This window comes from Echeneis naucrates, chromosome 15 (genome assembly GCF_900963305.1).
Source record: "Echeneis naucrates chromosome 15, fEcheNa1.1, whole genome shotgun sequence".
Classification (NCBI taxonomy): Eukaryota; Metazoa; Chordata; class Actinopteri; order Carangiformes; family Echeneidae; genus Echeneis; species Echeneis naucrates.
The window spans coordinates 5,784,729-5,798,166 of NC_042525.1; the positions used below are offsets into that span (position 1 = coordinate 5,784,729).

A 13,438-nucleotide genomic window follows, 5' to 3' on the forward strand; every position below is an offset into this window, starting at 1 on the left:
AAAGGTAAACTCTTTCTGCCCCCTCCTCCCGGGTCCAGAGTCCCTCCAGACGGTGCCGGGGCGGATGTCGGAGCTGCTGTCCGGGTTTGGACGCTCAGCTCCAGAGACGCGGACGTTTCCAGGCTGCTGCAGCGGCGGAGAGTGGAGCTCAGACCGGCCATGGCCAGCGAGCCAACTCCGGGCTGGTTGGGATTTTTCCTTTCTTCCATCATGTTTGTTCTGCTGGGGAGTCCTGCCAGCGGTGAGTTGTTTACCACAGGGGGTGTATTTTTTTTTTTTTTACCCCCACCTCCCTTTTCTCCTCTTTCTTCTCTGTGCCAGTTTTATCTTGGACCTGGAGCTCAGGGTCCAGGTCTGCCTGCTGTAATCTGCAGCTGAAGTGATTTAAATACATTTAAAGGATGTGTTTTATTTGTTGAAGGAGTTTCCTCAGTCATTCCTAACATTTCCTTAGAAATAAGTTTTGGATTCATTTTTTCTCCGATCTAAACGCGTCTTGGCCTGCACTGATTTCTTTGAATTAGCAGTCGTAAAAAGTGCCCTGACTTTCGTGACTGCTTCAGTTTAGTGGCAGTAAATACAAGCGTTTCAAAACATCTTCATATTTCTGTGGACCAGGGTTTCTAGGCATGCCTCTTTAGGACGATCATTTCTTAGGATAAATCTAAATTTGAATCCGGTAAATGTCAATTTAGTGATTAATTAATCAAATCAATTAAATCCGTGCAAACCTTGATAATTAATTACTAATTTTAGCATAAAAAAATCACTGGAATCTGAATCTTTTAATGAGCATTTCTCTGACTTATATCACTATTCTGTAAATGAATAAATAATAAAAATAAAAATAATTCTCACTATTTCCTTGACTAATAGATTAATTGATTAGAAAAATAAGGATTAGTTTCTCTGAAGCATCCGCATTTTCATGGCCATTCAAAACTTTACTGGGGTTTTGTGAGTGTTGTGAATATTTAGGTATGAACATCTCCCTCGCCATCGATCATAGCCCTAACCCTACACTCTTTGGATATAAAGTAATTGATTCTTATTTTTATATGTTTTTGTTACCATATACTAAGTTTATTTTACATTTTGTATTCTAATTTCAGTGTAATGAACCCAAACATCTCTCCTTGTAAACAGCACAGAATTCCAGGCACTGGCCTCACCGATTAACCAGGACCACGGAGCCCGTCATGATACCTGCGCGTGTTCCAAGGTTTTATCTGACCCCAGATCAGCTCACACAGCTTCACTTCAAGCCCACCATTGGCTCCATCCAGCTATCTGAGGGCCATGAGGCCAGGTTCAACTGCTCCATTGAAATACCCGACACCAGGGTGGAGACCATCATCAGCTGGGAGAGGAATGGACAGGACCTGGCGGCGAACAGTCAGGTGGTGATCAATGAGCTGCAGACAATCACTGACGGTGTCACCACTCTCCTGTCCACCGTCAGGTATGTAAAGCACGTAAAGGTTCAAATATGACAGACTGAAAGCACAGAATGATGCATCCACATGAACCGTCTTTTGCAGCATTAAGTATGTGCAACGAGCGGATGCTGGGGAGTATCGCTGCAGACTCAGCATCAGCACAACAACAGTGGAGTCTCAGCCAATCACCATTGAAGTGGACGGTGAGTTTTAACCCTTATAAAGAATTGGAAGATACGTAATCCTGATTTTTTTTATTTATTTTTTTCTCTCCTCATGCCTTCACATTTCTTTCAATCACAGGTCTACCAACATTTATCCACCAACCTGAAGACAGGAATGTAACAAGGAACACACCTTTCAAACTCTTGTGTGAGGCGATTGGACCTCCGGAACCTGTTCGGATCCGCTGGCTCCGTGATGGACTACCTGTTCCAGATTTGAACCTGTCCTCCAGCAGCTACACAGTGCAAGGTGAGATACAGACAAACACAGTCCCGACAATCAGTGGTTATGTATGTCACGACTGCAGAGAAGACAGCTTTACTTTCTGTTGTCCCTCTTGAGTTGGTCAAAGCCTCTAAAGAGAAGTGCGATTCCTCACTGTTCTTTTCCACATCGTCCAATGAACGGGCATGAGCGGGAATGACACCTTGAATAAGATATAAAGAAACTCATTATGTGCTTCTCACAGTAATCTGACCGGTAGAAAGACTTGGTCCTTTTTTCAAGTCTGCTCAATCTGTGGAGGTTTATTGAAAGGGCTTTTTCACTAAGCTCTGTATTTGTTTGTTGTTGTTGTTGTCTTTTGAGAAAGCAGAAACTTTTTGTTAATAGAAAGAAGAACTTGAAAGTGTTTATAAAATAAGTTGTAAAAGTAGCATACAGGGAACAAAGGAAACAACGCAGTGCTGCAGTTTCTTTTCCACTGAACTACTTTCATTTTGACTTCCTCATTGATTAAATTTGGAAACATTCGTCAGCAGATATTAAGGGTTGTTCGGCTCTTTGATGATGGCAAAGACTGCAGGTGGTCTTACTCAACTTGCACTCTGGTTTCTATTCTATCTTGTGTCTGCTGCCTCAGCATCTGTATGCTGCTCACTGCCATGAGATAAACCGCCACGTTCGGGGTTACTGGCTCGGCTGAATGGTTAATAGCGGTCAGTCACACACAGGCAGTGTTTTTGTATACAAGCAAACACTTGCCATTCATCAGATTAAAGCAACGGTTTGACATTTCGGGAAATGTTATCTAAGTTGCAAGCAAATGCCTGGAAACTTAAATAACCCTATCCCTTACAAAATCTTTCTACTCTCTTTTATAGTGAGGCTGCAACTAAAAATTTTGTTATATGATATTTTTCCAGGGACACAAATTCCACAACATTCCAAAGTCAAATTATTCAAATTGTTGCCTCTCACATGCCATTAACTTTTTCTGTTTAAAAAATATTTAATTTAATAATATAGAAATATTTAGTTATTTCACAATTAATTATCTGTCAATTGACCAAATTTAGTTGTCAGACCTAGATTGAAGTTCTATTCAATGCAACATTGATTGCCTTTCAAGATTATACTGTTTTATTAGGAAACAGAGAAACTGCTGCCAAAATTAAATCTTTTTTTAAGTGGACTCTCCCTTTATGGTCCCAACCACTCTTGAAAGCAAACATTTGTTATTAGAGGCATAAGTGCTTTGCTATGAATACTCCAACCCTTCATCTTCAGCTACCCGCAGGCAGAGTGGCGATGCAGCGGAGGGGGTTAAAGGTTCAGAGCTGTGCTTCGGTCCAGCGTGTGCAAGGGCCTGAGCCTGTCCTGGGGATGTGAGGCTGCACAGGGACTCTGTTCGGGGGTTGACCCCGCAGACAAAGAGCTCATTCACAAACCGGCCCACTACCCAGCAAGGAGGGGCTGCACACAGAGGCTGGCAGCCTGCAGGCTACCAGGCCTGTGTGCACGACCAAATCTTGCCACAATAAAACAGTGTAAACCCACTCTTGCGCACACTCACCTCATGAATACTAAAAGTTTAGGCCCCTGTTTTTCACCACAGGCCAGACTCCATAATATTATGGTCATGAACGGCAGTAAATGACAGTTGTATTTATTTGAGGAATGCCACTGGCATGTATTCATCATTTATATTCTTTGAAATTAGGGAATTGCATGTGTATTAAAGAAAGATGTTAATGTGGGTTTATTTCAGCTTAGTTACTTGCAGCAGAAGAGTTGTTTTAATGTTGACACAAGTTTGGTATTAAACCCCTTGAAAACTCAAAAGAAAGGGAGGGAGAAAAGCTACAACTCATTGGCTGGGGCTGTGGTAGCATTTCAAGGCCGTATTTGCTGGCTACATATAAAAATGGAAAAATAACACAGACATCTCAGGCGGCTCAGTATGTTGGGGTGCTTCCAAACCTGAAAATTACAGGCTGCAGGATCGACTCTGCGTTTACTAAACCCCCCCCATCATTTCTCTAGTTTCCATTTGAGAGGCCAGCCCTTCTGTTTTATCATTTCTCTGTTGTTTTTGTTGTGTTTTGTTTTTCATTTGCTCACTGAGGATAGTAAAAGCAGAAATGGCAGCATATGACTCTTGTTCATTTCCCTTTTCAAAAAATGAGGTCAAAAGAATGTATGATGAACTGTGAGACTGGGACACATTGTCTTTGACCTCAGTTTCACACTTTCCAGTCGGTGGTGGATCAGTTTATGAAACCACAGCTGCATCATAATCCACTTCTTTGCTGTCACATATTAACAGCAGTAATATTATTGCAGAAGGGGATGATGCTGCAGGTGGAAGGTTTTTGTGGCCACTGTAAATTTTCCCACTTTTGTCACCTCAGGAATGTGTAGATTCTGCCGTCGTTTAACCTGATTTTGGCCAAAGAAAGGCATCAGCAAACTTAATGTAGCCAGGCTTACACCCAACAGGGACTGAGTTCTCCCAACGTAAAGGTAGAGATTGGGAATTTTCCTTGGAATTAAAGCTTCAAGTGATATTTACCGACTTTTCCCTCTTGTGCCTTTGCTGTTTGGCCAAATTACGTAAGAAGAGCAGTTTCATTTGGGACAAAAGTCAAACCTGCTCAGTCCCCACTTTGAACCAACCATCTGTTTGCTGCGATGTCTGAAATGAGGCATCTGGTAATTACATTTACACAGCTTGACAGGAAATGTGCAGACAAGTTTGTACATTTCTCTCAGAACCTAAACATCAGCTTTATTGAGTGATTTTGATCAATGGGATCCAAAATTTATTTTAGATTTGCATAGATATAGATATATAATTATTTGCTATATTCATGTGCACAGTTCTTACAGCAATGATTTAATCAGAGCTCTTTTTAAGAGTTATCTCTGTAAACAAACAGTTTACACACTGTGGTCAGTGTTTGAGTGAAAAGTGAAACTCTCTTTACTTTGTTGATCTGCAATAGAGGAAGGCAAACTCATGAGGTTGTGATACTCTGCAGAACATAAACAAAACAAGCCGGGTTGGTTCCAGCCATCTCTCACTGGCTGCTCTGTGATTGGCTTTGTGGAAATGTTTCCGAGATAGAGACACTGGAAAACAGAGCACAAAGGGGACATTATTTAGCAGCTGTCCCGGTCCCATCCTAACCGGGCAGATCTGTTGGCTGTTGAAAGACAGGAATTGTGTATATAGGGAAAGTGACCAAGTCAAAGGTTTGTAACCACAGTACATCACACTTGGAGAGGTTTGAAGGATTGCCACATGAGGCACGGCCATGTGAACTTTACAGGTACCAATAAAGAAGTGAGTCTACAGTGACGCTGACATTGCACTCTTGCCCCAGATTCTTCTTTGACACAGAAAGAAAGCCGTTTGTACAAAATGTTCAACCCCAGGACGTGAATGTGTCCGTTTTTTTTTTTGTGTGAGAGTAAGCCTACACCTGTTACACCGCTGAGGTTGATTTGCAGAAATATTTAGCACTATCATTGCCTTGAGGAGCAGTTGTTTTGAATTTGAATTTCAACATTGTTTTGCTACACTGTGATCTCTGATGTTTCATTTGCAGGTGTAGACAAGTTCACCCAGTTCAGCTGTGAAGCTTATAACTTGAAGGGGGTCGCCACCTCCAGAGAAGCAAATATCAACATCAAAGGTAAAGCCATTTTTCCTGCAGGGCAGTTAGACACTTCAAGAGGTTTCATGGTCTGCATGCTGACCATTGGACTCCATATTAGGGTGTTAATAAGGTGTTTGTGATGTTTCACAGTGCTTCCCAGTCCTGTGTCTGATGTTACTGTGTTGGAAACTCAGTCCAATAAGTTGACGCTGAGCTGGAGTCCTGGCCATGATGGCTTCTCCCCGCTCACTAAATGCCACATCAGGGTAAGACCCACATCTGCACACATAGGGAAGTAACACAACATCCACAGATTCATCCTCACGTGCACTTTGTTCCCTTTAAGGCTAAAGAGGTGAGTTGGCGGCAGGGGGAAGTGACGACCACCAGGTTCATCAATGTGACCGTGCCGCCGTTTCAGAGCGAAGTCCCAGGGCTGCAAGCTATGACTTCCTACAACATGAGCGTTTCCTGCAGCAACGAGTTGGGAGCCTCTCCAGTCTCCTCATGGGTCTTGAGCAACACCACAGAAGGAGGTGTGTGACAACAAAGCGTGGAACAACTTGATGTTTCACCTTTGCTGGCAGTTGGTCATAGAGCAGCAGATTGAGTACAGAAGTATGGCTGAATCAGGGGACAATAAGAAAGTCCAAGACATACACACTGTGGCTGGTAATTTTCAAGAGTTTAAAAACCCCCCAGATCCACTAAGCTTCTGTTGTTTTCCTGAGAGGTCCCAAAGGAAATAGGAGCGGTCTCACTGAGAAAACATAGCGTTCTCATTGGGTGGAGCTGCCTTCAATTTCCTTCCTAAAACCATGACAGGGGATATTTTAGTTGAAAGATTTTATATACTGTGCCAGGAAGGGAACACATTCCAAACTGTAATCAAAGAATTCCCTGGAGTGACAAATTATGTTTCTCTCTTTTTTTTTTAAAAGCTTGGCAGTTTTTATAAAGGCTTATGACTTTTAATCTCATCTCAATGCTCCTGTTTCTCGTTTCTTGTCACATTCTCAGTGCCGTCAGTTTATCCCAGAAACGTCACCGTGAGGCTGAACGGGTCGTTGTTGGTGATCAGGTGGAAACCTCCGCCGGATGATAAAATAAATGGCATCCTGCGTGGTTATGATGTCATAGTCAAATATGGCACACAAGAGAAAAAGGTGAGCTTGTCAACAATGTTGTCATTCAGGCCTTAATTAGCTTTTAAAGAACTTTTTTTAGGCACACCAAGATAAAAATATGGCCTCGTCTTTGAGGTGTCTGGCTTGTTTTTTCTTTTCCAGTTTCCAATAACAATTACTAATGTATGACAAATATGACAGGAATGAGACTCGTATATTGGGAATATGTGACCCTCCCTTTGTCCTGCCTACTGATCCAGAAGGTCAGCCTTTCTATTATCTATGAACAACATAGTTTCCACTGCGCTCAGAATCGACAAGGCAGGGAAAGGCATTTACGAGAAGTGCCTTTTTTTCTTGTAGACAAATGGCACAGTTGAATTCAGTGACAATCTATTTTATTTATGTTATGTGTCCAGTGCATTATTCCATGATGCTGGATTCACGTACTCATGCTTCTGTTACTGCATCAGGGCCCTCTGGTACAATAGTATGTTTCCTGTCCTTCCTGTCTGTTTTAGAGGAAGCTGATGGGGTTAAAACTATTATTCAGTGTTTTTTCTTCGTTCGCCACGTGGCCATGTGTCATCGCAGACTGAATGGGATATGAACACAACAGGAAGCATACAATAGTTTCAAATGTCCATATGTTCAGTCTAGTCAGTCGCTGATGTCATTTTGCTCACAGAGTGTAGTGATAGCAGCAGTGACTGGAAACGTGCACAAAAGCAACACTTCACTCTTCACTGGATTGAACAGACTCAGCTCATCCTTTAAATGAAAAAGACTCAATGGTAATGAACTAAATTTGCTGAATAATAATAATAAAAAAAAAAAGATGTACTATGAGATATACCAATTTTTCTGTGTTTTATGGTGGTCGTCTTGGTGCTGTCATCTACTGGTGAATTTGAGGTTGATTTACCGGACATCTGCTGTCGTCAGAAAGAACAACCACATGTTCTGTTTCTTTGGTGTCCCAGACCTGCCAGACTGGTAATCATGGGTTCAGCATTCCCCGTCAGACTGTCAGCACATTAGTGAAGCAGAGGAACCCCAGATGCTACCGTGTGCTGTTGTGAAATACAGGGCTGTGTCTGTCACATGCTCCCTCCCGTTGCAGCACATGAGCTTATCCATGGTGTCCTTCCCTTTTTCGTTATGTACAAAACATGCATTATAGAGTATACCGGGATTTTCTGAAAAGGTCTCATACCGTAAGTGACCACAAAAAAAAAAAAAAAAAATCACTTAAAGGAACTACTGAATTTCATTTCTGCTGTGTTACACCGTGCGTCAGGTGTGACAGATATTATATTCAGGCTCTGGACACAATCCACATTGAAATAATCTCTGTTGTTGTGTGTTGATTCAGACCCACAGTTACACCACCGATGCCGTTGTACCTGTGCAGGAATTCAACACAACCTACACTGTGGAGGTGGCTGCTTGCACACAAGCAGGGAGCGGCATGGTCAGCCCACGGGTCAGGCTGTTCGTGCCAGAGGACAGTAAGCTGCTCTGTTGATTTATCGCTTCATCTTGGAACTATCAGCTTCATATACTTGCCAAAATAGTTCAGCTGCTTTAATGCAAGATGGTTCAACACATAGACTACAAAGAAACATCCCATTTGCTGGTGTAATGTGATTCTGATATTTCAAATCAAATCAAATCAAATCAGATTTATTTGTATAGTGCCAAATCATAACAAATCAATCAATCAACATCAATACACTTTACATATAGAGCAGGTCCAGGCCAAACTCTTTATTTAACCTGTGTTCTCGTTTTTTTTAATCATATATATATATATTTCTTCTTTCTGTCTCAGCATCAGCTGTGTCCCCATCTTCCAGCCCTGGGATCACATCTCCAGACTCTATTAATGTCGTGCTGGGCGTGGTGTGTGGCATTTGTTTTCTGCTGATTGTGCTCTGGGCAGGCATCTGTATTCACAACCGGACTTCTGAATCCTTGTTTGGGTACGCTGGCTACAATTCTTCCCGTTCTTTTCAACCACAGTCTGGATTTAAAAGCACAACGTGTAATTTTTCTACCACAAGGGGTCTCACGTTCAAAACAATAACAAAAAGACTGAGTTTGGTAACTTTGTGAAATAGCGTGGGATTTTGAAAGGACCAGTGCTGACTTTGTTTTATCACTTTGTTTCTCTCATAAGCTCAGATCCAGAATCTTAATAACTAAGCTCCTCTGCTCAGATAAATTAGATAAGTATAAATAACCAACATGTAAAAATTGTATGTGGCACAAACGTGGTTGACAATCTGTTCAGGCAGACAATTACAAAGCAGACTCACATAATAAAGGGGACGTGGTGTCACAGGCAGCTGGAAATGTACAATATTATATCTAGTTATGAATGTTGTCCTAAGTTGAATTTTCCTATTTTTGAAATTGCTAACATATTTGCAGTGGCTTCCTCTGCTATGTTGATATAAACACACACACACACACACACACACACACACACACACACACACACACACAGAATAGACACCTGGTGTTGCTGAGTAATCCTCCTCTAATGAACTCCCCTTGCTTCCTCTTAATCATCATTGTTACCAGTTGTAAATGTGCAGCTCTGAGATACACAAGAACCACATTTGAACTCTCTGGATTCATTTAATATGAAGTCAGTGACTCAGGCTTGTCTCTTAGGATGTGGACAGGAATGTGTGACAGGCAGCAGCTCAGATACCGATCCTCTCCAGGCTGCACTGCTAAGTGTGATTACGGAGTTATGAAGACTTCGGTGAGAAGTTTAGTTAATTGTAGTTTTTTGTTTTTTTTTTTTTCTTCAGGCGGGTGTTTGGAGGTGGAGAAAAGCCGCAGCCCATTGTGGAGTACAAACCCCAACGATCCTACAATCGATCAGCCATGGGAGTCACACGTGCGTTTTTGATTATAACTATGGGGGAAATGACATTAATGTAGACTGTTATGTTTTTTATTATGATGCGATATAACTCAAGTGGGTCCTGTCTGTAGTTGGGAACCTTGGAGTCAGTGATGAACTCCAGGCCAAGCTCCAGGACGTGATGGTCATGAGGAACTTGCTCTCCATAGGGAAGGTTCTTGGAGAGGGTGAGTGAAGAGATTTATTAATGGAAAGGAATGAGGAGAGGAAGCATTGTCACATCTGGACTGATAGTGTCAATAACAAACACTGTTTTGAATCCATCAGGTGAATTTGGCTCTGTGGTGGAGGGACATTTACGGCAGCAAGACGGAACATCAGAAAAAGTCGCAGTGAAGACGATGAAATGTGAGCTAAAACAAATCCTTTCATCCAACTCTTAAACAAGCAGATTTGTGGATACATAACCTTCTCATTTTTCTTTAAACAGTGGACAGCTTCTCTCAGAGGGAGATTGAAGAGTTCCTGAATGAGGCAGCCTGCATGAAAGACTTCAACCACCCTAACGTCATCAGACTGCTTGGTATGAGTAGTAGTACTAATGTATTGTCCTAACTCCAATATATTAGTCATTTTCTTTTGCACATCCTTACATTGTTTGTGTTGACTGTCTTGGCCTCTTTAGGTGTATGCTTGGAAGTAAGTTCAGGACATTTTCCAAAGCCCATGGTCATTCTGCCCTTCATGAAATATGGAGATCTGCATAGCTTCCTGCTGCGCTCGCGCCTCGGAGAGAGTCCAATGGCAAGATTTCAGCCAAACACTGAAATATATACATAATATATCACCAATATTAATAGATTAAATATTATTAATTTACAATTTCTTTTTTTGCACATAGTTCTTGCCCACTCAAACACTCCTGAAGTTCATGGTTGACATTGCTCTGGGTATGGAGTATCTCAGTGGCCGTAACTTTCTTCATCGTGACCTGGCTGCTCGCAACTGCATGTAGGTTACAGATTAAAAAAACAAAAAAGAAGTATCAGTTCATTTTAAATTAACTGAAAAGCTCATATTTTTGTGTAATTCTCTTTTGCGGTTTTATAAAAAGTCAGCGCTTTGTTTATCATTCAGGCTGCGTGATGACATGACGGTGTGTGTAGCAGACTTCGGGTTATCCAAGAAGATCTACAGTGGAGACTATTACAGGCAGGGCAGAATAGCCAAAATGCCTGTGAAATGGATCGCAGTAGAGAGTCTGGCAGACAGAGTTTTCACAGTGAAAAGTGATGTGGTAAGCACGTCCATTCTTCATCTGACCTTGTCTGTTCTGCACTGTCGCTCTTTTATCAGGATACAAATGGACAAAAACAAAAAAAACACACACACACTTTGTGTCTGTCTTAACAGAATAGTTACTGTGAAACAAAGAGTAGCTACCGAAAGAAGAACTTGACCCGTTATCTGCATTTTCCCATCACCTAACACTTTCTATTGTGCTATGGAGAATTTCAAAACCTTTTTTATGCACAAGTCAGTCGGTCTGAATTGAACAGCCCAATCAGCTATCAGTTTGCATTTGTATCTTGTGTCTTGTTCAGCATTGTTTCTCTGCTTTTGTGTTTTATCCGCTGTTAAATGAGCACATTGTGTGCACAACCACAATTTCCTAATGTCATAAAAAGAACTCTAGCTGTCTTTTGTCATGTTGACAAAAATGCAAAACTCAGGCACCTGATGTGTTTATTCCCACTTCTGCAATGTACATGTGAAAACTGAAAATTTTGTCTGATCCCAGTTCTTTACTCAGATAGTTGTAGCTGTAAATAATTTCCAAAGATAAAAAAAAGACAGTTTTGTACAACATCCAAAGGTAATGTTGTATCTTACAGTGGGCGTTTGGCATCACTATGTGGGAGATTGCTACACGAGGCATGACGCCCTACCCTGGAATCCCAAATCATGAGATTTACGACTACCTTGTTGAAGGACACAGACTGAAACAACCAACAGACTGTTTGGACGAGCTGTGAGTTTTGTCTCATTTGGGTTACATGTTTTTTTTTTTTTTGTTTTTTTTTTTTGGACTAAACAGAGTCTACAGAGACTATTAAAATAGTATTGAAGTTAAGGTGGATGTGATTTTTCGAAAATAAATACGTATGTATTTTTATATAACCATTTGATTTCCTTAGTATTCCTTAGTAACAAACCCCATAGTAAGAAGACCTGCAAGATGTTTTGCAATTAAAGTTTGAAATTCACTAAATTCAGGTTTTCAGTTCTCCTTCTCTTGGTTTCCATCTAGTCCGGGAAAAAAAACTTTAACCTGAAAAAAATATTACCTTTTTAGATTGGATGGCTTTGCCCACCACTGCCATCTGTAATAAAGTGAAAAATGACACTTTGAGAACATGTTGATGGGGTTTCAGTGATATTTGTACCTACAGTTGTTTTACAACTACCTACCTACAGTTGTTATGATTTGGCACTATATAAAAAATCAGATTTGATTTGATTTTTAGAGATTAGACATGAGGAGTTTATTCAATTATTTACTCAATAAAATTTGTTACATTTAAATTTTTTTCCTAACTTATTTTAAGGTATGAGATCATGTACAGCTGCTGGAGGGCTGATCCACTGGACCGACCCCTCTTTCCTCAACTGCGAGAAAGGTTGGAAAAGCTCACGGAAAAGCTCCCGGAGTCATTCAGCAGGGACGATATCATCTATATTAACACAAGCTTTCCTGAAGAGGACCCAGACAGGGAAATGCTTCCTGCAGAACATCCCGTGTTCAGCTCCTCTCCTTCCTGCAGACAACGGGCAGCAGAAAATTCAGTAGTCACTGCAGACATTCACGGGAGCCTGGAGGACACCGATGATGAGATCAACGATCGCTATGTGGTGGTGGTCTCTTCAGAGCCATCCCTGAGATCCCCTGATGTGGACACTCCTCTTTTGTCGAGTGATGCTTTGAGCCAAGCAAACGGAGACATGGTTTCAGGCATGGATAACAGCTCAAGTGACACTTCTCTCCTGCTGTAACAGTTGGTACTCAGCCCTTAAAACTGTAATAAAACTGTCACCTTGATCATTACTAAACATGCTGCCTCGTCGCACTGGGAGCACCTTGACGTTTCCCTGCAGTTGCTTTACATGGACCGCCAAGATGTCAGTGTTAGGAATGTCGTCTGTGTGTTTACGCACGTTCCCATAAGCTTAAGATACACGGAACTGTGAAAGTGTTTACTGTATTATATTCTCAGTTGTAATGTAAATACAAAAATCTACAGGACATTTATAAAGTGATCTTGTTGTCTATTGTAAATAAATGCTTTAATGACTCACGTGAGACATGATGACTGGTGGTGGGGGGGGGGGAGCTCAAATGGTGTAAAAACCAGCAGGAGGGGATAGTTAATCAAAAGAACTGAAGTAATATATTAATCTATATTAGTCCCTGGGTATAAATTTAGAAAAACGTCAGCATTGGTGCATAAATACATAAATAATCCATAATCTGTCATAAAATGTAAACAGTCGGGTGATCAGGAAACCTTAGCAGCTTAATTATTGAGCAATCAGATAATTAGAAATGCTGGAAATCCTGGAGCCCATGGGGAAGTAAAGATTTTCCAGTTAATAAGAAGCAGTAGACATTTACATAAATGAGTTTAATTTTGCTCTCAGATGTATTACTTCCCTCTGCCTCTTCACTGGAATGATGACTACCATTTCTTAATTTGTTGAATAATCACAACCTCCTGACAGTGATGTCACTCTTACCCTCTATTTCATCACTACAGCCCAGAATGACTTTATGGCGATAACTGCAAATCCAAGCTTCACCTTCTGACCTTCTGATCCATTTCT

At 41.2% G+C, this 13,438-nt stretch overlaps 1 protein-coding gene across 1 annotated transcript; it reads left to right on the forward strand.

Annotated features, from left to right (window-relative positions):
• The first annotated feature begins 20 nt into the window (after positions 1 to 20).
• On the forward strand, positions 21 to 12,906 carry mertka (c-mer proto-oncogene tyrosine kinase a). The gene is made up of 19 exons (XM_029520910.1): positions 21 to 241; positions 1,147 to 1,462; positions 1,542 to 1,642; positions 1,743 to 1,913; positions 5,498 to 5,584; positions 5,699 to 5,814; positions 5,895 to 6,084; positions 6,569 to 6,714; positions 8,051 to 8,186; positions 8,510 to 8,660; positions 9,501 to 9,589; positions 9,688 to 9,783; positions 9,884 to 9,964; positions 10,047 to 10,139; positions 10,242 to 10,360; positions 10,458 to 10,567; positions 10,694 to 10,853; positions 11,452 to 11,588; positions 12,166 to 12,906. The coding sequence occupies exons 1-19, from the start codon at positions 160 to 162 to the stop codon at positions 12,608 to 12,610; spliced, it is 2,826 nt and encodes a 941-aa protein (XP_029376770.1). The 5' UTR covers positions 21 to 159; the 3' UTR covers positions 12,611 to 12,906.
• The last annotated feature ends 532 nt before the right edge of the window (positions 12,907 to 13,438 follow it).